This window comes from Ascaphus truei, chromosome 2, assembly GCF_040206685.1.
Source record: "Ascaphus truei isolate aAscTru1 chromosome 2, aAscTru1.hap1, whole genome shotgun sequence".
Classification (NCBI taxonomy): Eukaryota; Metazoa; Chordata; class Amphibia; order Anura; family Ascaphidae; genus Ascaphus; species Ascaphus truei.
The window spans coordinates 330,486,222-330,512,438 of NC_134484.1; the positions used below are offsets into that span (position 1 = coordinate 330,486,222).

The following is a 26,217-nucleotide window of genomic DNA, read 5'->3' on the forward strand; positions in this document are numbered from 1 at the left end:
AAACCTAATGAGATTTTGCAGTCCATTCAAAACCCTCTGGCAGTCCGAATTTGGCCAATGGTCTGCCTGACTACCACTGACATACTGTAGGTCCAGGACAACTGAGAGCTCCAGTGTAACTCGTTACTGTACTTCAGGAGAATAACAATATTCCTAAGGAGGTGAGAAATTTCGAGGTAGAACTTAGACATCATTAAGATGAAAAGAGATTGAAATATTAGCCAGAACTTAGTTTTTCTAAATAAACACAAACTTTTCTTATATGGAAGTTTCCAGTAGTTTTTTTACATTAATGCTTGAATAATTATTCAACCATTGAAAAAAAAATGTAACATTGTCTTTTCCCCCCAATTTTGGCCCGTGATAAATCAAATGCATTATACAGTACCTGATCCTGAGGATCCATTTTAGTCATCATTCTGTCTTCCAAAAGGTTGAAGGTCAGTACTTGCAAAACATACAACTGGTGCGCCATCTCGTTATTAATGGCTCTCTGTGCTCTGATCACGTGCTGCAAATACAAGATTGTACATGTTAAACTGCCAGGCCACATATATCACAGAGGTCATAATAACGGCAGTCGTAAAGGGGTACTTTAGAAAATGAAGCTGATGCATGTTATTTCACCAGGCACTACAAATAAAATGTGGTAGTTGTGGCTCATGCAATCATAAGGCTTAGATGCGCCATGAGGTCCTCATAGTGAGAATAAGTATAATGATGCAGAAAATCAAAAAGATCTTCTAATAAAGACTGCCAATCATAGTTAATGTGAGAATCTTTTAAACATCTCTCTAGTAGGCGCATATCAGCTATATACATATGTAATTTCTCTACGTTGTGTTTTGTGTCCACTATTATTTTATTGTAATACCTAATAAAGGTTACATTTTAATATCATATACATTGATATTGAGTGCTGTTCATAGGGGCTCTTTGTATTGTATTGTATGTCTTTATTTATATAGCGCCATAAATGTACATAGCGCTTCACAGTAGTAATACATGTTGTAATCATATAAATAACAAATAATATAAATAACAGATGATGGGAATCAGGGCTTAAGACATAAAAGTAACATTAAGGAAGAGGAGTCTCTACTCCGAGGAGCTTACAATCTAATTAATCTTTCTTGCTCTGTCAAGTTATTGTCCTCTATAGATAGTGTAGCAGTATAAACAACATTAACATCCATCACAGTTACTTTATTGAAATGTTTCTTTTTACAACATACAATGTATTGGTTACAGCCAATGCTTAAAAAAATAAACTGCATTAGTACTCACCGTTAAAATGATTGAGCGAAGTTGTTTTTGGGCCAGTATGTTTGCCATCTCCTGTTTTGGCGAAAGAGAATAGGTCATTAGGCAAAAAAGGCAATGCACGGAATATATGAATACGGAATGACACAAACAATACCAGGGTTACGCCAGCAAACTCAATGATTATTTGACAACCTTTGAAGGGCCAAAACGTCTTGCATATCCACTGACCTTCCTGCCGCCCTCCTGCCACTGACGCCACATCGCACGGTGGTGCATTGCCATGGAAACGCAATGTCGAGATCATGATTCCATGGCAACGCAACGCCGTGCGACGTCTCATTCGTGACGTCCGTGGCATAATTTGACGCTGGGATGTCAAAGGAGCAGGAAGGTGGCAGAAAGGAGACGGCTGACACAGGCAAGGGCATTCCCATTAGGTCTGATAGGCCCGAGAGTGCGGCAAAAGCATATGGGGGCAGCAATTTTTGCCGCCTCAAAATTTTGCTACCCTATGCCCGGGCCTAACGTGCCTAATGGGAAATCTGACACCAGCTAGACACCTTCTGGAACCAGAAAACCCCTTACAGACCATTCAACTGAATGTTTCCAGCACTATAAGGTGTCTTATGGAATAGCACTACTTGGTAAATGTGGCCCATAATGGAGAGATTATAGATGCATGTAGGCCAGCTCGCCCTGATGTTCTGCGCATCCTGCTAATTTCCAGTAATTCATTGGTTACTAGCACAAGCAGTCTCATAGACTTTGATAGAGTCTCGCTGCAACACGTAAGAGCGTTTCCATGAAATATTCATTGTGTGGATCGATGTATTTGGACATCTTTGGTCCTGGGGAATACTGTACATGTATTTACCTAATTTACTAGTATGTTTCTCGGAAACAGAGTTAGCAATACGCATACGTGGAAATGAACCTAGTACAATTTCCCATTTGTTTGTGCTGGTTAGATGTGTGTATCTACAGCAGGGGGTACTTTTCCGTTGTTGAACACACAACACCACCACATGCACTCGAGATTTCTTTGGTTTGGGTTTTGCTCTGTTCCATATGTAAATTCTCCAAAAGTATAAAAATACAATACACCAATGGAAAACTTTACAGCAGCACAGCGAAAATATAATAGTGATTAAGAGAAACGCAGATGTGAAATAAGAAGAGACAGCCAGAGAAAGGAGACAAGGTCAAGTGTAAATATTGTCTTTCACAGGTGTAAATATTGTTAATGCCCCAAAAATAAATGAAAATGTCAGCTGATCAAAGATGCTCATTGGTTCAATTAGCGGACAGCTGTGGCAAGAACTGATGATTTCAGCAAGCCTGTTAATATAGGAAAGCCTGGCTAAGCATTACTTCTTAATTACAAATATTGTATAGTTTGCAGAATACAAAATAGTGTAGTGTCACACTTCTTCATTTGGAAGGTTTTACCATGTTGGAGTGTGATATTATCCACACTTCTCAACTAAAAGAATCCATGTGTTGAAATGCTAAAAACAACAGTGATATTCACAGCTTTTCTTGCAATAAATATTGTGCGGCGGATCGGCCGGTTCCTTTGGCCGTGAATTTCAGCAGTCTGCAGCCCGGGGATAAAAAAATTATGTTGACCGTAAGGAGGGGTGCAACAATATTAATTGGATTAATATTGGCAGCGTCAAATAAAGTCCTTACACATTCCGCCGCTTAATAAATTCCTTACAGAAGTTTATTTAAAGAAGCAATCCATGCTGCAATTTAAAAAAAAAATCACTCTCAAAAAGGGCGATTCGCGTTTTTGCGGATTTGTTATTATTATTATGACCAATACACTTCGCGGATTCTGCAGCCCGTGGGTGGATTTGTAAAATCCAATCCGCAGATTCAGCAATTCGTGGCGGATTGATAGGATTAAAACCGGCCAAACCCGTCTGCTGATTTTACACCGCGAAACGGATTTTGGGTGAAAATGCGAGAACATTCGGGAAATGGATTTGGGCGGATTCACCCATCTCTATTAAAAAAAGGCCATTCTCTGCCTCTTTTGTACATAAAAAAATTATGTTGACCGTAAGGAGGGGTGCAACAATATAAATTGGATTAATATTGGCAGCGTCAAATAAAGTCCTTACACATTCCGCCGCTTAATAAATTCCTTACAGAAGTTTATTTACAGAAGCAATCCATGCTGCAATTTAAAAAAAAAAACATAATTTTTTTGTTTTCATATATGCAGTCTTTGATTACCTTTATTGAAAACGAATTACCTTAGCTGCCGACCGATTCGTTCTCCCGTGATCGATCAGCAAAGATGCTGCTACCATGTTTCACTAAATGGCTGCCTTTCGGTTTAGCCAGTGGAACTCAGCAGCTACAACATTTCTTGATATTTCTAAGGTAACATTATCTATTGTTACAGTTTGCAGCTCAAACTGCTGGGAAATGTAGTGGTAACAAATTATCCCAAACAGGAAAGTGTTACAAAGATCTTGCACTGCTGGGGAGGTGGGCTAAAACCTGCTATAGAAATCAAATGTTGCTCAGTATATTAAAACTCATTAAAAATGGCATAAAGAGTTGAATAAAAAATAAATAAAAATGTAGTAAGTATTATCTAATACTACAGAACTGATTTATTAATAAAAACACATGTAGGATATTGCATGGATTGCTCCTTTAATATAAACGTTGTCTATTAAAATCTGGTAACTTTGTGATCCACCCTCATAGTACTAATACTCACTGACTGGGGGTAATTTGTTTTAATTAGTACGGGCGCATTACAACAGTACAAAATATAAACAATCATTAGGCGACCTATTGCGTCATTTCAATACCAGTAAATCACAGCTGTCGAATCCATAGTAAACCCATTTAAATTAAGGGGATCACCACTGTCTCATGAATACATCCATATTTTGTTCTATACACTAAAGATGAGAATGCAATGTATGGTAAAACACCATTGTCCTTGGTGTCCTATGATGGTGAAAATATGGTTATTCTCACGCTAGAAAATAATTTCTAAGAAAATAATCTTCAAAATTGACAGAAGGACAACACGGCACCTCAAATCGCAAACACATCAACAGACATTACATGAAAAAGAGCACAACAGCACTAACAGAAATATTGAAGACTTACACTTAGAGGAAAATCGAGGATGTCAATACTGTCCTCTATGTAATGCTAAGAAGATCACAGCCAAGTGCAGCATTAAGAGGAGACAGGAAAGAGAAGCATTTCAAGTACACAACACAACCACATGGATTGCAGCTGCCAACTTCTTTGCTACTGTTTTGCAATCTCTTTGCTTTAGGATCGATACCAGCCATGCACAAGCTATTGCTCATCAAACATCCTAAAGGTCACCTCAATAACCTAAGAGGTACTTCAGAAATGTCACATCGGAAATACACAGTGCTCAACATGCTATAAAAATGTGCAGCTAATTAAACAAACCATAAAATATAAATTGCACATTACTATTTGAGATTAAGTGTATTTTGCCCATTGTGACTAACCGATTCAACCACAACCAATACGAAGAGGCTTATTAACATGGCATTCCACCATTAAGGCATTGTAAATGTGGATAGTCGATTAAGGGCTATATTTAATATACTCTGAAGAGTTTGCTTCTGCATTATTCTCCACGCCTACCCCCCTTATTATTATTATTATTATTTTTTGGGGGGGGGAGGGGGGGCTTCTTAACTCACACTGTAAAGCCCTATTATCTTCCCTGGTTGGTGGGTAGATGACATGGTTAACCGTTTGTTTCCCTTCACCATTATGAAGGTTTTGCATGGCAATTACTAGCCCCTAACATGCAGTGGGTGGGTAGTTAGTGTAGTGTGAAGGCCATTAGCCCCTTGGTTAATGCTGCAGTCGGAAAGGCATACATGGTGTATACAGTTAGGTCCGGAAATAATTGGACACTCACACAATTTTCATAATTTTGGCTCTGTACGCCACCACAATGGATTTGAAATGAAACAATCGAGATGCAATAGAAGTGCAGACTTTCAGCTTTAATTCAAGGGGTTGAACAAAAATATTGTATGAAACGTTTAGGAATTGCAACCATTTTCATAAATAGTCCCCTTGTTTCAGGGGCTCAAATGTAATTGGACAAATTAACACAATCATAAATAAAATGTAAATTTGTAATATTTTGTCGAGAATCCTTTGCAGGCAATGACTGCTTAAAGTCTGGAACACATGGCCATCACCAAACGCTGGGTTTCCTCCTTTGTGATGCTTTGCCAGGCCGTCACTGCAGCTGTCTTCAGTTGTTGTTTGTTCGTGTGTCTTTCTGCCTTAAGTTTTGTCTTCAGCAAGTGAAATGCATGCTCGATCTGGTTGAGATCAGGTGATTGACTCGGCCATTGCAGAATATTCCACTTCTTTGCCTTAAAAAACTCCTGGGTTGCTTTCGCAGTATGTTTTGGGTCATTGTCCATCTGTAAAGTGAAGCGCCGTCCAATCAACTTCACTGAATTTGGCTGAATCTGAGCAGACAATATATCCCTATACACTTCAGAATTTATCCGGCTGCTTCTGTCTTCTGTCACATCATCAATAAACACTAGTGACCCAGTGCCATTGTAAGCCATGCATGCCCATGCCATAACACTGCCTCCACCGTGTTTTACAGATGATGTGGTATGCTTCGGATCATGAGCCGTTCCAAGCCTTCTCCATACTTTTTTCCTGCCATCATTCTGGTACAGGTTGATCTTAGTTTCATCTGTCCAAAGAACGCTGTTCCAGAACTGGGCTGGCTTTTTTACATATTGTTTGGCAAAGTCTAATCTGGCCTTTCTATTCTTGAGGCTTATGAATGGTTTGCACCTTGTGGTGAACCCTCTGTATTTGCTCTCGTGAAGTCTTCTCTTTATGGTAGACTTGAATAATGATATGCCTCCCTCCTGGAGAGTGTTCTTCACTTGGCTGGATGTTGTGAAGGGGGTTTTCTTTACCATGGAAAGGATCCCACGATCATCCACCACTGTTGTCTTCCGTGGACATCCAGGCCTTTTTGTGTTGTAGAGCTCACCAGTGTGTTCCTTTTTTCTCAGAATGTACAGTACCAAACTGTTGATTTGGCCTAATGTTCCTGCTATCTCCCTGATGGATGTTCTTTTTTTTTACAGCCTAAGGGGTTTCCCTTGCATTGAGAGCTCCTTTGACCGCATGTTGTGGGTTCACAGCAACAGCTTCCAAATGCGAATGCCACACCTGGAATCAACTCCAGACCTTTTACCTGCTTAATTGATGATGAAGTAACAAAGGAATAGCCCACACCTGTCCATGAAACAGCTTTTGAGTCAATTGTCCAATTACTTTTGGTCCATTGAAAAAGAGGGGGCTACATATTAAAGAGATGTAATTCCTAACCCTTCCTCCAATTTGGATGTGAATACCCTCAAATTAAAGCTGATAGACTGCACTTTAAGCCCATATTAATTATGTAACTGTAACTTGAATTTATTTTGGTACACAGCCAAAATAACAAAACTTGTATTAGTGTCCAATTATTTCCGGACCTAACTGTACCTTCATGACCACTGCAGGTACTAATGGGTTAATACATGTTTCCATTTGTGTATTTATTTATTTTTTCCGGGACAGAGCAGGATTTTTTTTTTTTTGCAATTTCATAGCTGCTTTACTGTAGTATTTTGCATAAGGCCCATCGCTATTCATGAGAGATCTCTCTGGAATAACTTGTCAGCCTTTTAATACTTCTTTTACGCCTATTATCTAACAAAATGTATGTATTCCCCAAGAGAGAAACAGATTCATGAAAATGCTGCAACAATACTTGCATTAGAATGAGATTATGTTACTGTTTATTCACAGTATTTTATGGTTTATAATACAAGTGGGAAGGTGGGAAGAGGAGAAAGCACTCTAGTGACTGTCAATGAGAATTAGGGTGCTGGGGCTAATAACGTATATGGACAAAAACCTTATAAGCAAACAAGGCTGGAAAAGAAGGCCCTTATTATAGCACTCCTAATGGATGAAATGATATGTATTAAAAATCAAACGTTAATGGTTATAATGACGATAAAATAATGGTGGACATACTAACAAGAATTATCTTCCTGAATATATTAAACACTACTACCAAATAGTATTATGAAGACCGGCTAGAGGGTATAATTGGATAAAACAGGGTCACCCTCGAGTCCAAATTAAATACTGTAGTGCTGTCTCTAAATGTATTTACAAAAAGGGATGACGCCAATAGCTGATAGTGTAGTGTAAATTCGGTAAGGTTAGAGAATGAATGTATTAAAAAAAATCTCCTTGTGTAGCATGGGTGGTATTATTGAGTACAATACCAGGATCTACCATGGGTACAACCCCAGTGAAGAAACTTGTTGGTGCCAATTCTGTACTAGGATTATACAGAGCACAATATAGGACGGCTCATGCGCTGTTCACACTGATCATGTAATCATTATATGTAGCAAACTTTGTTACCAATAGAACTTGCTAAACAGTGCAGTTCATACAGGTTAGTGTATCATATTACGCAACATATGTTAACATTGTGTCGTGATGCCTGCTTCCCATATTAATGTATATGTGCTACTACATAATGGCCTGCAGTAACCTGTTGATAACAGCGTAGCCCCAGGGTAAAAGTAGTACCTAAGGTGAGCATGTTGTGACAGTTGTTGTATAGATAAAAGTCACAAAACAAAATCCATTATTGGATAACCATATGCGTTTCACATATCAGGCACAGCCAAGAAAATACACCAAAGCCATCACCAGAACAAAGTCAACTGTGACTGTGTACCTACAGACTCCAGTGCCTGGAATCATCAGGTGGACTGTCTGACATTGTCACATAGTCAGTACAAAAGCAACAGTTTAGTTGAAAATTCTCTACTCAAAGGCAAGTGTTCTAGGACTGAACGAGGAGAGCGTTCCTTGCTGCAATAGTCACCGTAGTCAAATTTTTGTGAAGTTAATAAGTATTGTCAACCGCTTTTATGCAAGAATTGTGAAAGAATATACATGTTATACAAGGAATAGAGTGCAAGGGCATGTGTGCCATATGAAACAAACAAACAGCCATTCATAGCTCTAAGAATAGCATGAAAAATAGGATTTCCATTGGTCCCATAGTATAATATATAGATATGTTTGATGTGGGTATGGAGTGCTACTTCCCGGTTTTCTCCTATGTTTTTTGTTTTTACCATGTAGTTTAATAAATCTTTTTTATTTTATTTCTGTACGTTCCCGGCCTATCTATCCTCTGTTACCTTCTTCTTCCATATGTTATGCTGAAATGTGTCTTTGCATTTGTCACACATCACAGGCAAAAAAAACGACATGTCAAGATCATAGGCTGCAACTACAACACATTCGTTGACATCCTTTTCAAACACCAGCGTGCATCAAAAGGAAAAGACACATTGCAGAGATGTGTACTGTATTATCATCCCTTCCGATGGCATGAATTGGAGTTGATTCAATTGATACATACCTGCCTCTTGTCATCTGGGGCTTTGAGAAAAAGGGCGTTGATCACTGCAATAGTATATGTCTGAATCTCTTGATCTGTCCTTGGTGACAAAATATAAATGAAAATAATTATTAGCACATTGCTTGAGTCCATTTGAAATCTTAGATTGTCATTGCCCCTATGGTAGGAACTTAAAGATGCTTTTTCTATCTACAGTACAAAGGGTCTCCGGAGCTGGATCAACCAAAAGAGGAAATACATGCTGTTTTTTTTCCTCATTTAAAAAAAAAAATACAGGATTGTAGCAGGGGGTGTCCGAAGCTGTACCCCCTTCATTTCAACTCCAGGGGCCCTCTGCTTCCGGAGATACATACCTCTGTAGGGGGTGCCGGTAACCGCTCCAGGGTTCACATTATGGCTGGTTTTCAATGCTCCCTATGGGCCAATAGGATACCGTGACGTCATCATGTTCGGCTTCCTATTGGCCCACGTGACACGGGAGCTTTAAACTGCAGAAAACTTCAGAGAGACCAGCAGCTCCTTAGGAGGCCTGCATCTCTGGAAGCACCGAGTCCCCAAAGCTGAAATCAATGGGCTTCAGCACCAGAGACCCTCTGCTTCAATCCTGTATTTAAAAATGAAGATAAAACAGCATGGATTGCGCCTTTAACTTGAGCTTCATTGCCCCATAAGAAGGTACGTATCTCGTGGAGCACGGGCTCCCCAGAGCTGAAATTAATCCATTCAGCTCCAGAGACCCTCTGCTTCCCACCAATAAAAAAAAAACATGTGTTGTTCCTTTAAACCTTTCTGAAATCTGGAGAGTACCCCAGATCAGAGCCACATTACTTTGACCTCTGGGCACCCTCTGGTTACATCGATATTTAACAGTTCTGGACAATACTCCCAGACAAGAATACCTGTTCACAGAGCAATATGAACACTAAGGTCTGCATCTTTCTGTCACCCAATAAAAAGCTTGCATGTCATAGGGAGAGGCTATCACAGTTTTCAATTTGTGATCTCGGTAGTAACAGTTCAGCTCCAGGAGACCCAAGAACAAATAAAGAGTACAAAAATACCAAACAATTGGAGCAGCGCAGAATGCTCCTTTAATATTGGTCATGTTATTTTATTACTTTAAGGCACTGGTTTAAAACAAAGACAAATCACGATTACAGTTGGTAGAATGTTTGAGAAAACTCAAGACTTGTGAATTATAAAATCAGCACAATTCAACTCTCCATCAGAACTGAATTCCAGGAGCAAGTTTTAACACTTCCATTATCATCTCCGAGATTTCAACTTGCATGCAATGGTCGAAGAGCAAAAGTACTTGGAAGGCACATAGTACCATAGTATTTTCAAAAGTGAAATACTTTATCGCTAGTTTTATATTTACAGACTTACAGTTTTAAAGAAAATTGACTCATCTTTAAAAGGAATCTCTCCCTTTTCTTTTTTAAACTTCTAAGAGCATAATTTTGTATAAAGCTTTCTAAAATGAGGTCCAAACAATTTTGCCTCAATGGTAAAAAAGTTTAAAATATCTTGAAATCTAGTACACTACTACAGCTTAGTACAACACTTCAACTAATGCATACCGTCTACGGTATGGTAAATATATATTTAGAACATGCCGAAATTCCATATTTGCACCGAGCCAACATAAATATACAGTATATAAAATAAGAGGGGTTTCACATTTTGTTATACCATCCTGCTTGCTTGTTTGCACTTACCCCTGAAGATGTGGAATTAATTGTCCAATGGTGATCTCCTGAGCCACCTTCTGATACAGATCATGGCTGTTCAGAACCATTGACTCTAGGATGGCTAGTGACCTCTGCAAGATTGAGACATCCATCGCTGACTTGTTCACAAAACTTGCAATCTGCAAAATGAAACATGATGTATATGTATTTATGTAAAGGTTTCTAGGCACGGTAAAATGGCTGAAATATAAGCTGTAATGTGGCTTTAAGTCCTATACATTGATTTCATATAGTACCACATAAAATTGCTTTGTAGATTTGAGGACACTTATCCAATTTTAAAAACATACAGAAGTTGATAGATTTTGGTCTGAATGTTGGTATTGGTGAGGTATGAATAAACCAATGAAACTTAGGGGCCTATGCAGAGAGCAGCGCTGGAAATTATTGGCGAGGGAAATAAAATGTACCTTTAATGGGGAGATTTTTTCTCCATATGCAGGAAGGTGAATGCGTGTGTCCAGTTGAAAATGGAGAGATGCGCGCTGCTAAAATGTCTTAGAAAAAATTCGCCGTTTTTTTTTTCTCCCCTATGGCCGCCGAGCTCCAGCTTCTTGCCAACTTTAGTTGGCGGAGCTAATTGTTGAATTTCGCGCCATGTTTTTGGCGCGAACAGCCGCTAGATGGCGATCGTCCCTTTCTGAATAGGGACCTTTTAAAAACTGGCGAGATTTAGGTTCTCGCCAGCCGCGCGGCGAGATTTAAAAAAAAAAAAAAATGGCGCTTTTTTCTACACTCGCCATTACCTGCCTTTCTAAAGGCAGATTTCGCCAAAAAATGCCGCTTTTCCTGTTAGCGCTGCTCTCTGCATGAGGCCCTTAAAATCTATGGATGACCAAAACATTTAATTTGGTTTTAGCATCTGTATCCCAGGGACTTAAATAAAGTTTAACTTCTAGAAGTTAAACTTTAACAAATTGAAATCTGCAAATAAAACGAAAAGCCAAAGGAATTTCCTCTCACACACTTCCTCTCAATTTTAATAGCTGTTTTTGTAACTTACGCAAAGCTTTGTGGCTTTTCACATTCAGGTCTGGAAACACAAGTGAAAAGATCACGAACGCATACTGTATAGCAGTATATAAAACTGCGTTTGTTTAGTAAGCAGCTCAAATGTACTGTAACATGTGGGAAAATTGCAGTAAACATTCCAAAGGTGCAGTTGGCCAAGTTATTTACAGTAGCAGCACTTGGAAAATCACATAGTTGCCATTTTTGATAGACAGAGGAGAAACAAAATGTTTAAAAAACAGAGAACTGTTGAGTGATTTCACAGTGAGGCATGTGACCAACATGAAAGCGATTTGAATAGAAAGCAAAAATGGACTGGCTACCTGGCGTATGGGGTGGCCTCCGACTCATTTCTGTACATGGACTTTATGCATTAATGGAATTACAAAACATGCACTCCCTAACTTGAAAAAAAGGGCATTGCAATGATGTGCACAATAAAGCAGCAATCCCACCTAGGCACTGTGCCGGGCCATTGTTGATCATGTTTGGGGCTAAACGCTTTCAGTGCATTTATGAGATGTTTTCACAATAAAAGCTGAACTGGTCTGCTTTGGCTAAATATGTGATCGCAGAAAATTTACACTGCAAAAAGCTCATGCATCAAACTGATTAAAAACACACAAATGATATGGAGCTGGCCAGACGGTAGAGAGAATAGAAAAATAAACAGGAATGGAACATTGAAATAATTTGATAAAAAGATATTTTGCCAATGGATATCATTCCCCATTCTTAGATCGCTTTTATCAATGTAGATCATAAATTGATGACATGAAATCAATGAAAAAAATTAAAAAATACAATATGTTGGAACCAATATGACACCAGCTCACACACATCATGTTGATTTTAAGATATAGTTGGAATGTGGGATGATAGTTTGGAGCATATCAGTACCTACAACAAGCTGGTGTTAATTCCAATATGTAACACTCCCTACACTAAACGGATGTTGGTTCCACAAGCAGACTTACTTTTTTAATGAACGCCACAGAGAAGGTGTCCCACGATACAATACCATGATCCATCAGCTCCACAAATGCAGTCAATGTAAAGGACAGCATTTCTCCAAAACTGAAAGAGAGAAAGAGTTAACATTGGTTTTAAGCTTTGAGACAGGTGTCATTGTTACAGATTAATTGCTGCAATGGAAGTCTTTATAAAACAAGACACGTGAAAAGCTGAAGCCAGGCAGACATTAAGAGGTGGAAGCCGGGCATCGAAGAGTGTGCCAACAGTTGAGCAGAAACATCATGCAACCCTGAAATGAAGGTATTGTAGTAAAAGCAAATAGTTTACACGCTCCATGCAACACCATCACGGAACTTGTACAGTAAATATTGCTATTTGTTCAGAACATGTCAACATTTGTGAGGTTCAAAACAAAGAATCATCAGGTGAGAATAACGAGGAAAGTCAGCACTGTTGACAAAATGCATTAACAAGATAGCAGTACCAGTTTGACAGCTACAAGGGGAGTAGAACGGTATCACTGTGTTATCGAGCAGAGAAAGCAGGCAGAAACTCAAACATATCCTGAAGATCAACAAAAAATGCAAAAATGCACAAAGCAGCGCACTGCCCATGAAGACAGAGAGACAGGTAGTATAAAAATAAAAAAATATTTATTGTCTAACATTACAAAGAAAAGGAGGTGTGAACCCTCCTACACGTTTCACACAAAAATAGTGCTTTATCTAACCGATTCTTCGTTGATCGATCACAGGAGAACGGATTGACCGGCAACTTAGCTAATTACTCATCATTGTGTGGATTGTATTGATGCACATGTAGCCCCCTGTAAACAGCCCAGGCTATACCTATCTTCCTTCTGCTGTGGTAAGCCCTGTTAAGATCAGGCACCAGTAATCATCCTGGGTTTTCCCCCCTTCATAGCCCTATCCTGAATGATAGACGCAGGCCTGGACTCTGCTGCAGGCATGAGCAAGAGGGGAGGTCCTGTTGACATCACAAGGGGCGGGGCTAGCTCTATATTTAGCAGCCAACTCCGGAGAGTAGTTGTTGTTCGTTCGAGATTAGTCCGAGAGAGTTGATAGTGATACCAAGCATCTGGAGCTGCCGGTTGGTTATGCCGGGAGTATGCAGAGCCGCTAATAGGATATGAGTCCCGAAATCCTGCGGATAGGCCCGAGGATTTGGGGGAGACTACGGTTCCCCCCTGCACAGAGTGCAAGAGAGAGAAGAGCAGAAAGAGTCAGCGTCTGTTATTAGAGCTAATAGAATTATAGACTTGGTGGACCAATGCCCTCACCCCCCTGCCGGGGTGATGGGGAGAATCCAAGACCCACCGCGAGGCTAACCTCTGGGGTGGGCCACAGGGTATTGAAGACCTAACTCAGACCATCCTGCCGGAGGAGTACTTGGAGGGGAGGAGAGGAGGAATTAGCTGGGCGAAGGCAAGTGGAGTATAACCCGTCCTGGCTATTGTGTTGCGGCTATTGGAAGCCACTATCGTTGGGATATTGTTGCTTTGTCAAATAAAAAGACTATTCTTCATCCGTAAAGACTGTGTGTGTCTTGGAAAGTACTACCCTGGGACCCAAGGGGTTCTTCTATACCGGTCCTGTCCCATATTCCTGGGAGTATAGAAGATGGAGGCGCTGCACCACTAAGAGATCATGGAGGCTATCACCCCAGAAGCCCGGTCCTGGCTCCCCCACATCATCGCGGGAAGCTCAGGCCCTCCTGTTCCTCACAGGTACGCACCACACCGCATGTAATCTGCCCCCATGCACCCTAGACATCACCGTAGAGTCTGGGGGAGGGGGGAAAAGCAGGGTTACACACATATTAAAAGGAGAGAAAAAAACGGCCCTGTCCTAAAAGGGAATACTGACCTGCATGATGTTGTAATTAATAATAAGTGGCAATCGTTAAGGACCACAACCAAAAATATAGGGTAACAATGTAGCAGTATACCACTTATATATTCTAGGGCTTCTATTCAATAGCCTGTTAATCTGCTCGTCAAGGTCAGGGCTCTATTCAAATGAATGAACTCAATACCTTGCTCAACAGGTGAAATCATGCTTCTTCCCAGCAGATGTCACTGCAGTGCTGAGATAAAAAGAATTTCAATGAAGAAAAAACAGCAGTTTCTTTATAACTCGTGTGGAAATGGCTTATACGGCTTATGTCAAAATCTTTGAAAATATTTTTCTCTAAAGCACTTAAATATGAATAAATAAAAACTGAGATGGAGTAAACAAGAATGTGTTTTCCATATCCTTTACCTTCCCCCTTTCGAAATGCAAAAAAACAAACAGAAAAGTGTGTTTATATATACATGCAGCAGCCGTTATCCGATCATTTACCGAATTGGTTTTCGAGATTTCCCCGAGATGCTTTCAAAATTTGCCGCGGCAGACTAACTGCTGTGTAAAACTTATCGGGGGTCTACTTGTCTGTAAGAGACGCACAGTAAGAGAGAGGCTGAATCAGTCACTAACTGCTCACCTCTAACAGGCCACGGAGTAAGACGGAGACACGCTATAGCTGCGATCTTGGGTCCCCCATTTCCATCCAGCCTTTTCCACCCTATTGGGGTATACATAGTACAGACAATATATAAATAATCAGGCAGCGAGAGGGGCCGGTAGGTCCTGTAGCAGCAGAGTGGCATTAGATTCCACAAAGTGTGGGGAGGAGGCGCAGGTGGCTTTAACCGGGGCCCATCTCACCTGTGCCTGACTTACCCTTCTTCCCGAGGTCTCTTGCGGGTTGATGGCCTGCCGGCAGAAGGGGTGGGAGGGCACTGGGCCTGAAGGAGCTGAATCAGGAGGCCCTGACCGTCACGGGAGCTGCTCACCCTCCCTGCCCCATCCAGTTACTCACCGCGACCACAGAGGTGGATAGTGAATCCTGCTTCCATCTGGGGCACAGACACTGCTCCCATAACAAAAGCGGATGACTGGCCCCACAGTGGCAAGGGGCCGTGAGATGTGAGGAGCTGTGGTGGGCCGCCCGATCCCCAGAAATTTGAGACGCGGGGGCTTAGCAGGCACTTGTGGCTTCCCACATGTGCATGCTGCATTCCTCCACTCGTTCATCTGAACGCCTCTGGAGGAAATGTCGCAGACTTCCTTCACTACAAATTTATGCTATCCTGTTTTAACTCTGCCCTCTCTCAAGCTAAACAAACCTACTTTTCTTCACTAATTAACACGCACAAATCTAACCCACGTCAACTCTTCTCTGTCTTTGACTCTCTACTCAAACCACCCTCAGCTGCATCTTCTTCCTCCATCTCACCTCAGGACTTTGCTGATTATTTTAAGGAAAAGGTGGAATCCATACATCAGAACATCCCCTCTGTTTCCTCCTCCCATCCTACACCGCTTCTTAACTCTCCTCCTGCCTTCCTCGACTCTTTTCCACTCTCAGAGGAGGATGTGTCACTGCTGATCTCCTCTTCTCCCTCTTCCACCTGCCCTATTGACCCCATTCCCTCCCATCTCCTAAAACCTCTTGCTCCTACTATAACACCTATGCTCACACACATTTGTAACTCCTCCCTCTACTCTGGTACCTTTCCCTCCTCCTTCAAACATGCAACAGTTATACCATTACTCAAAAACAGCAAGCTTGACCCTACCTGTCTTTCTAACTATCGACCTGTCTCCCTCCTGCCTTTTGTCTCTAAAGTCCTTGAACATCTTGTATTCTCTCACTTGCAACATTTTCTAAACACCTATTCTCTCCTAGACCCTCTACAATCTGGCTTCCGCACTGCTCACTCGACTGAAACAGCCCTCCCTAAAATAACCAATGACCTCCATGCTGGCAAAGACAGAGGTAATTACACTCTGCTCATATTACTCAACCTCTCTGCAGCATTTGACACTGTGGACCACCCTCTTCTCCTTCACATTCTCCATACACTTGGTATTCGGAACAAAGCTCTCTCTTGGATCTCCTCTTACCTCTGCCATCGTACTTTCAGTGTCTCTTCTGCTAACACCTCCTCCTCTATCAATCTCTCTGTGGGAGTACCCCAGGGCTCTGTCCTGGGACCTCTTCTCTTTTCTCTGTACACACTCTCTCTAGGTGACCTAATCACATCTCTTGGGTTTAAATATCACCTCTATGCTGACGACACACAAATTTACTTTTCAACCCCTGACCTTACACCTGCTGTACAGACCAAAGTTTCTGAATGTCTCTCTGCGATATCCTGGATGGCCCTCTGCCGACTTAAACATACTGTAACATGGCAAAACCAGGGCTCCTCATACTTCCTCCCAAACCTGGCCCTACTACCTTCTTCCATATTACTGTGGGAAGTACTATCATTCACCCAGTAGCCCAAGCACGCTGCCTAGGGGTCACACTCGACTCCTCTCTCACATTCTCCTCTCACATTCAAAACGCTTCTAAAACTTGTCACTTTTTCCTCCGCAATATAACTAAGGTACACCCTTTACTCTGTTGCTAGACTGCTAAAACTCTGACTCAGGCCCTCATTCTCTCCTGTCTCGATTACTGTAACCTCCTGCTGTCCAGTCTTCCTGCCTTTCACCTGTCTCCCCTACAATCTATCCTAAACGCTGCTGCCAGAATCACTCTACTCTTTCCTAAATCTGTCTCAGCGTCTCCCCTGCTGAAATCACTCTCTTGACTTCCTATCAAATCCCGCATCTCGCACTCAATTTTCCTCCTCACTTTTAAAGCTTTACACTCTTCTGCCCCTCCTTACATCTCAGCCCTAATTTCTCGCTATGCACCATCCTGACTTGTGTTCTGCTCAAGGATGTCTTCTCTCTACACCCTTTGAATCTAAAGCCCTCTCCCGCCTTAAATCTTTCTCACCGACTGCCCGACACCTCTGGAATGCCCTTCCCCTCAATACCCGACTAGCACCCTCTCTATCCACTTTCAAGACCCACCTTAAGACACACTTGCTTAAAGAAGCATATGAGTAGCACCGTGGATAATACTAGACACATGATACATAAAGCTTGGCCCCTGCAGACGCACTTACCAGAATGCCCTCCTATCTCTGAACATTCTTCCTACCTACCAATTAGAGTGTACACTCCTCGGAGTAGGGACTCCTCTTCCAAAATTTTACTTTTAAGTCTGAAGTACTTATTCCCATGACCTGTTATTTGTATTATTTGTTATTTATATGATTTTCACGTGTATTACTACTGGGAAGCGCTATGTACATTAATGGCGCTATATAAATAAAGACATACATACAGACACATGCTCAGCATTGAACAAGATGGTTGCCATATAGCCTAAAATCTCACGAACTCAAGGGAATTAATATAACTCAAACCGACAAACTGATCTATCCAGCTGGCCCACCTCAATAATAAGGAAGGGGAACATAGCGAGAACCCGACCATGCCACCTGCTAAGACCAAGAAACCTTCTGCCTCACAAGAAGTTAAACAATACTTCAAGCGACGAGAAAACCCCGGCAATGCGATATAGCAGAGTGACTCCCGAAAGGCCAAAACAGAATCCGAAATGGAGACCACACCCTCCTCTCTTCTACACACTAAACAGGACATTAAAGATTTTTTTGATAACATCAAGGGCCTTTTCCATACAGAACTGGAGGTGGCCCTCAGAGGAATACATAAAGACATTAATAAACTGGGAGAAAGAACGGATACAATTGAGACAAAAGTAGACAAACTTCTAGAAGCCCAAAAACTGGCTGACCAAGTGAGAAAGATCCTCAGAGATCGCGTGGAAGAATTAGCAGAAGGTCAGGAAGATCTCGAAAACCATTCAAGGAGGAACAACATTAGAGTTAGGGGAGTACCAGAGTCTACCCCCAATATAGATTCATACCTCCTAAGACTATTTCGGTCCTTGACTCCGGACCTGGATAAATCCCGCTTTCAACTCGACAGGGCGCATAGGGCCCTGAGGGCAAGACCCACGATACTAGACAGCGTGAAAGATATAATTACCAGACTACACTACTTCCAGTCAAAAGAAATCATAATGGCGGCCGCGAGGAATCACCCACCCATCGAGTTTGAGGGCGCACGCATTCAGATCTATGCAGATATATCCCCAAAAACCTTAAGCAGATGTAGGGTAAAGTTACAGAACTATTATGGAAACATGAGATCAAATTTAAATGGGGATTCACGTTTAGACTGATTAACTTATACAAATGATCACAAATATCCATTAAAGATCCGACCGAAGGTGATGCTCTGCTGAAAAAATGGGGCATAGACGTACAAACGGATACAACCAATACATCTACAAGACCCGTTTCGCCCAAGGAACAGAGCCCGATTTGGATTTAGGTGAGCTTCAAAACTCTAAACAAGTTTAAACAATAAAGTGCTCAAGGATGTGACAACAGGTAAAAATAATAACTCATAAGACTTCGGTTAAGGCTCCCGAGGTTTTTCCATCGGCAGGCCCTCGGATTTCCCCGAAGAGAGCAGCATGATAACAACTGGTCCTACAGCATTGTGGAAGGGACAGTCGGACAGATGCCTGGTTTGGTCCGGAATGCATGGTTGGGCTGCGTTGGAACTGAAATAGGTAGCACAACCAGTTGTTTGTACTGTACTGAAGGACTATATCGGCGTCATTCGGTATTGTATTATTAAGTTAACAAGCTTTAATAACTTGATGAATGTACATGTTAGTTGTAAATGGTTTGAATATGTTGAATATTTAGATGTAAAAATATGTTCGCCTCTCCTGAGTCAGGATAACACGCTATCATATGGCTCGAAGACGTGCAAGCACATATTTTCGTCCCCCTCCCTGTTAAAATGTTAGCTTGTCGACCCATTTATTCATTTCAATCCCTACTAGTGAGAAAGAAATACCACTTCTGGGTATTGTGATTGTGCTATCAGACTCCACCAGGCAGCCTAGTACCCCAATAGGGTTTTTTGAAGTGAAACTTATTTAGTGGCACCTCATTCGTGATGGGGCAAAAATGGATTGTGGAGACAGAAATGAAACGGATGTGACAGTGCTGGCAGTTGAGGCCGGGCTGTGTTCTGGCTCAGCCCGACCCCAACACTGACTTCACACCCGTTCCGCCGCTCCTAATGGCCACCGCAACCCCCACACAGCCGCTGACATGCGGCGGCGATAGCCGGCGGCGCCGCTCATAACGGCCGCCGGTCCCCGCCCGCTGCCTACTGCCGTGCCGCGCATGCGCGATGGCGCCAGTGACTCCAATCACCACGGGAGTGGGGAGGGGGTAGCCACTATCTGCCCCCGGTGGGTGCATGTGCCGCGCATGCGCACACAGACGTTATTGTGCACTCCCGGCTTCTGCTCGGGTAAAGTGGGAAGCGGGGGGGGTTTGAGCGCGCCGCTTCCCACGTATACGGCGGGCCCGGTGCGGCCGCGTCTCAACCTTCCCCCACCCCTCTCCCCCCAATTACCCCCTCTATTCCTCCCCCCACACCCCCCACCGGCATCATGGTGTTCTTCCCCGGGGGGGGGCCGTCACACTCACATGGGCCTCCTCGCTGTATGTGCCGTCCTCCCTGCCCTGATCCCCGGCACTGCGGGGCAACACAACCTGTGCCCATCCCTCCTCCTACCTCACTGCTCTGCCGCCGTGCTCGCAGGTGCAGGGGGTGATCGGAGGTGCAGGGGGTGAGGGGAGGTGCAGGTGAGGAGGTGAAGGGGGGTGATGTGAGGAGGTGAAGGGGGGTGATGTGAGGAGGTGAAGGGGGGGTGATGTGAGGAGGTGAAGGGGGGTGATGTGAGGAGGTGAAGGGGGGTGATGTGAGATGCAAGGGGGGTGATGTGAGGTGCAGGGGGGGTAATGTGAGGTGCAGGGGGTGATGTGAGGTGGGGGGGGGGTGATGTGAGGTGGAGGGGGGTGATGTGAGGTGCAGGGAGGTGATGTGAGGTGCAGGGGGGTGATGTAAGGTGCAGGGGGGTGATGTGAGGTGCAGGGGGATGATGTGAGGTGCAGGGGGGTGATGTGAGGTGCAGGGGGGTGATGTGAGGTGCAGGGGGGTGCAGGGAGGTGATGTGAGGTGCAGGGGGTTGATGCGAGGTGCAGGGGGTTGATGCGAGGTGCAGGGGTTTGATGCGAGGTGCAGGGGTTTGATGCGAGGTGCAGGGGGGTGATGCGAGGTGAAGGGGGGTGATGCGAGGTGCAGGAGGGTGATGCGAGGTGCAGGAGGGTGATGCGAGGTGCACAGTCACACGCACCCACACACAGTCACACGCGCACACACAGTCACACGCACGAGGAATTCACGCTTAGTGCAAATAGCTAATACAGGGGATGTGTGCCGAGCACGCACATTCTAAGTCCAAATTTATTTGCGTTTTGTAAAAGAAATTGTATTTTGATTTTTAATTAAAACATCACCAACACAAATACAATTTCTGTGACAAAAGTCAAAGAAATTTCACTTACTATGCGCGTGCACAGCACACACAGCTTTTTTTTTTTTCCCTAGCTAGGGTCCACCAAACTTTGTACCCAAGAAAAACATATCAGGCTGTGGCTGACATGTGTTCAGAAAGAGTGTGATCGTGACGATTCAAAGTACCAACCTTTCAATTAAGTATGTTTACATGAAGTTGCTCCTGAAATGTACCTAACCCCTTTTGTTTTGATTATTTTTGTCATTCTGTATCTTTATTATGATATGTATTATTGTCTTTAAATGTCCCCATACCTGCCCCTCCCTGTCCCCCAAAAATCTGATTAATAAAAAAAAATAAAGTTAAAAAAAAAAATAAACCTGACCTGTCGGTGGCCCTTGAGGACTGGAGTTGGCCATTCCTTGTCTACTCTGTATAGTACGGGAGCGCAAACTTTTTTGCCTGTCTCTCTGCCCCCGGCTCTCGCGCCCCCGCCTTCCTTCATCCGCGTCAGATGACGCTGCGTGGGCATGTGACGTAAGTTCACATGGTGTTGCCATGGCGACGCAACACATACGGCTGAATCCCGGTAAGTAAACAGTTGCAGGGGCCTCACGCGATCCCCCACCATTTAATTTAAATGCCTGGGGGAAGAGCGCAGGGCCTCTGCAACTGCCCGCGCCCCCCCAGCACAATCTCCCGCGACCCCTGGGGGTCGCGCCCCCACTTTGTGCACCGCTGCTGTATAGGATGGTACTCTGTTAGGCTGTAGAGTAGACAGAAAAGCTTCTGTAGTAAAAAGTAAGTATCTAACTGATACATTTAACCCTGCGAGTGCCAGAGGAGTCGTGGTACCTAAGTGCCGTGGCCCCTCTGGCACACTACAGTCATGTGACCACGGCGGCCCTTTTCTAGCAAACAGAAGAGGAATCGTCCTTCTCCATTTCATTACTGGGCAGATCACGTCTTGCGCTCCATAGAAATACAGGGCGTAATCACTACATCACAGAGTGCCAGTCCGTGACGTATGTATGTCTTTATTTATATAGCACTATCCATGTACATACTGCAGTGACGCGCTAACACACGTGACATAATAATATAACAAACTTTTTCGTCTGTGCCCCCCTGCCTGCTCTTCTCTCCTGCTTTCCACCCCAAACCTTGTCTTCTGCGTTTTCTGGCGCTGCGTTACCATGGGGATGCGACGCCAGAAGCCACCAGTGACAAGGTAAGGGAACCTCATGGGGAAGAGCATAAGGCCTCTGTATTCACCACACCCCACAGATAATTTTGCGGGCCCCCTAGTTTGCGCACCCCTGCTTTAACACACAAAAATAACAATAGGAAAATGAGTCCCTGCACTGAAGGGCTTAGAATCTAAGTGGTAAGTGGGGAGATCTTACAGAGACAGAAGTAGGGTGTTCTGGTACGTGTGTCTGCAAGGGGCCAGGGTCAGTGCATACGCGATGTATAGTATCAGCCACAGGAGCTACCCATATACTTCGTTAAAGAGGTGTGTTTTAAGATGGAAATTAAAAGGTGGAGACACTGGGTGCCAGTCGGATATTGAGGGGAAGGACATTCCAGAGGTATGGGGCAGTGAGTGAGAAAGGTTTTAGGCGGGAGAGGGTTTTATATACTAAAGGGGTAGACAGGAGACATCCTTGAGCAGAACGCAAATGTTAGTGCTGAGATGTACAGTATGGAGACGCAGAGGTGTGTAGAGTCTTAAAAGGGAGGAGGAGAATTTTGTAAGACTGGATTTAATAGGAAGCCAGGAGAGGGATTTCCACAGGAGAGACACTGAGACAGTGTTAGGACACTACGTCCAGGAGCACCTAAAGGGTTAATGGCTGATGCATAAAAAAAAGAGTGCAAGCTTTCCGGAACAATAGAATCTGCAATAGAAGCTGATAGAGTAAGCTATATTTATACAGGGACAGTGTCTGGCAAATGGTTAGTGTTGCACGGAAATGCAGGGGAGTTATAAAGTTAGTTGGAGGTGTGAACTGTCTGAGCATTTGTGGAGGGAGGCCTTCTGAAGTGCTCTGCACATTTGGTGCAGAAAAATCTCTCATGGAATGCAGATAGTGGTAAGAACAGTACAATCTAAGACAATGAGAGGTAGAGGATAATGTAACATGAATCCATTATCCCTGTTTAAGTCTGTACGTAGAGTGCCAAATCTTTGCATGAGCTCATATTCCCATCGTTTTCTGTTTCTACAGGTTTTGAAGTTTCCTTTCATTAGGGTGACCAACTTCTTTAATGTTTTGACCAGTGCAGCAGAAGCGTTTACCTACGGCCGTGCCGATTTTTTGTATTTTTTTTTTTTATTGGATTGATGGATTGTCTATGCGTGTTAATCATCCCTCTCAGTTGTTGTCCATATGTCAACCATGTTACTAAATATCCCTTTTAAACTTGTTGTGGGTCACTATTTTTTCCATCTGGCTCCTAAGAAGTGAATCCTATTTGTAAGGCTGCCCTAATTACACGTTTAAAGAACTCTCATGATTTACTATTAGAAGTTATCACAAGCAAATAGAAATGGGCTAGACAGAATAGATAGGAACTGGAAACTTGATATGGGTGATAAGGTGAAGAGGGGGCAAGGCACCCATATTAAATACAGATACTATAAAGATTGAAGTGCATGGGGAGGAGAAATGCAGGATCAGTTAAGCTGGCAGATAGTGTAGCATCCAAACCAATAGCACAGACTGGTGCATGCTTGCTAATGCAAGAAGCCTGGCTGAACATAATGGGGGAGTTTAAAATAATAGCCAGAAAGATTAATATAGGATAGGTATTACTGAAATATGGTGGGAACAAACCAGATCAAATCAGAGCAGGATGTACTTTCTCTACAGGATTTGGATGAACTAGAAGCTTAGGCAGGTAAATGGCAAATGAGGTTTAATACAGATAAATGCATTTGGGAAGCAAGAATAGGCATGCTACCTACAGTACAAGCGAAATGGGGCAAAACTAGGTAAATTCTTGATGGAGAAAGATTTAGACAACAGGATTAGCAATATTTATTTATTTATAAAATATTTTACCAGGAAGTAATACATTGAGATTTACCTCTCGTTTTCAAGTATGCCCTAGGCACAGAGTTACTCAATGTCAGACAATAGCTGCAAAGAACACCCTCCTACTGTCTCTGTATGTTCTTCCTACCAACACATTAGATTGTAAGCTCTTCAAAGCAGGAACTCCTTTTCCTAAATGTTATTTTAATCACTGAAGCACTTCTCCCCTTTGTGTTATTTATATTATTTGTTATTTAGATGATTGTCATGTATATTACTGCTGTGAAGCCCTATATACATTAATGGCGCTATATAAATAAAGACATACATACAAAGACTATTAGTATATTAAGGGACATATGTAGCAAGGGGAAAGTGGGGAAATTTTGTGGCAAAATAAGTGCACCATTTGTATTAAAGAAAAAAATATATTGGTTTCAAAGGGACGTTCCCCTCTTCTCCCCCCCCCCCCCCCCTCACAGAAGATATGGCCACTACATGGGTGTGTTCCCTGATGCTGTGAGCTCATCTGTGGGGTACAGAAGGCCTGAGGACTCAGCTGGTGTCATTTGGGAGCAGCAACAGGGCAGGCTTTCTCTTAGTTCTACTATGCAGCGCCTCCATCCCATAAGGATCCTGCTGGATGAAGGATGGTCCTCGGGGCAATCCTGCTCTCCAATAACTACACATCATAGTGGGTCCAACTGTAGCTTTATTGCATGACAGCATGGTTATCCTCCAGCACTGGAAAATACCCCAGGGGCTTGATGCTCCAGAGCCCCATCTAATCTCCTTAACCCTTTTGCAGGGAGAAGGGTATCACACTGTTGCATCACCACACAATTTGGTAGAGTGTCAGCTTTTATAGCCGGGGTGAAGAGTTTGTAACCCTGCCCCATAACAGAACAGGGCAGGTCTAGGTACTGGCCTCACACCATATACATGTGACCCAGTCAGTACACTCCCCAGGTATGACAGTAACTGCCGGTTTAGGCCTGCCCCTGGATACGCATCATAGTACCCATCCAGGCTGCAACTGCAGGCTAGGTCCTGAGCAGGAGTTTAACCCCAACACTGCCTGTTCCTATCAGGACTTCTAGTTTTGAGGCCAGTAGAAGGCTATAGCCAGGGGCACTTGGCTACACATACAAATTAGAAACAGACCAAGTGCAGTTATTTTGTCAAAGAATTGCATTGCTTTTGCCTTGATACATATGTCCCTAACTGGGTATCTTTGGAAGGTAGGACAGTATCATTTTGCCACTGTAAAAATCCTCAGTAAGATCACACCTTGAATATGGAGTATACTTTTTGGCACATCTCCATAGAAAAGGCATTAGGGATTGGGAAAAGCGTAGAGAAGAGCCATGAAGTTAATAAAGGGCATGGAAGGACTGATTTATGAGAGAAGACTTTCCAAACTAGGATTGTTTCCATTAGAAAAGAGCCATCTAAGCGGGGATATGATTAATATTTACCAATATATTCACGGTAAAGAGGTTTTATTCAGCAGATGACGTGGAACAGCACAATGTTTGGAGGTCTGAGGCCCTTCATCACGCTCCACACCTGACAAAGCTCTCAGATCCCCAAAACATTGTGCTGCGTCACATATTCGGCTGACTAGACCCCCTGAAAATATGCATATAACCTGTTATCTGTGTGTGTGGCAGAGATGCAGGTTATCCTCACAGTAATACTTTTATGTTATGACTTTTCTCCTAAACCCCTACAGAGCTTTGCAGAACATGTTGATGATATTAATAATAATAATAGCATCCCAAGGTTAGAATCGGTAATTAAAGTAAAGTCAAATAAAAACCTCCACTGTACAGTATAGAGAAATAACAGGGAAAAGCAAATACACTTCCCACACTACTTTCCCAAACTTCCCTCCATCTCAATACCATACAACGTTTACTCTGCAGATAATGCCATTACTAAATTGAACAGGCAAACAATCACACCTACGATTACAAACACTGTAGCACTGGATTTATCACAGAAAACATTATAGTGAAACGAAGGGGAAAGAACGAAAACACCATGTCACGGGAGACGCGCTTAATAACACATTTATATTTCGTGGGTCCTGATTGAGCAGAACAGGTTGAGCAAAATAAACTGAGATTTATTCCCTTGATAGGCAAACACACGACAACTGCAGAATAACTTAATAATTACACTCACGGGTAGAGAAATAGAGGATAATACCCAGAAAGGTGCCCAAGCACCAGAAGATTGTCCTTTAAAATTTAGTCCTTTTGCAAATTGCCAA

At 42.8% G+C, this 26,217-nt stretch overlaps 1 protein-coding gene across 5 annotated transcripts in view; it reads right to left on the bottom strand.

Moving 5' to 3' along the window:
- The window catches only part of ELMO1 (engulfment and cell motility 1), a 395,377-nt gene that overhangs the window by 246,956 nt on the left and 122,204 nt on the right, over positions 1-26,217 (bottom strand). For 4 of the 5 annotated variants that reach the window (XM_075586631.1, XM_075586632.1, XM_075586634.1 and 1 more), the window contains 6 exons: positions 12,522-12,621; positions 10,501-10,652; positions 8,780-8,858; positions 4,408-4,452; positions 1,288-1,338; positions 389-511 (listed from right to left, as the gene is read on the bottom strand). In XM_075586631.1, the coding sequence (XP_075442746.1) occupies positions 389-511; positions 1,288-1,338; positions 4,408-4,452; positions 8,780-8,858; positions 10,501-10,652; positions 12,522-12,621 (550 nt within the window). The remainder of the gene's footprint in view (positions 1-388; positions 512-1,287; positions 1,339-4,407; positions 4,453-8,779; positions 8,859-10,500; positions 10,653-12,521; positions 12,622-26,217) is intronic. The other variant, XM_075586635.1, reaches the window with a different exon arrangement.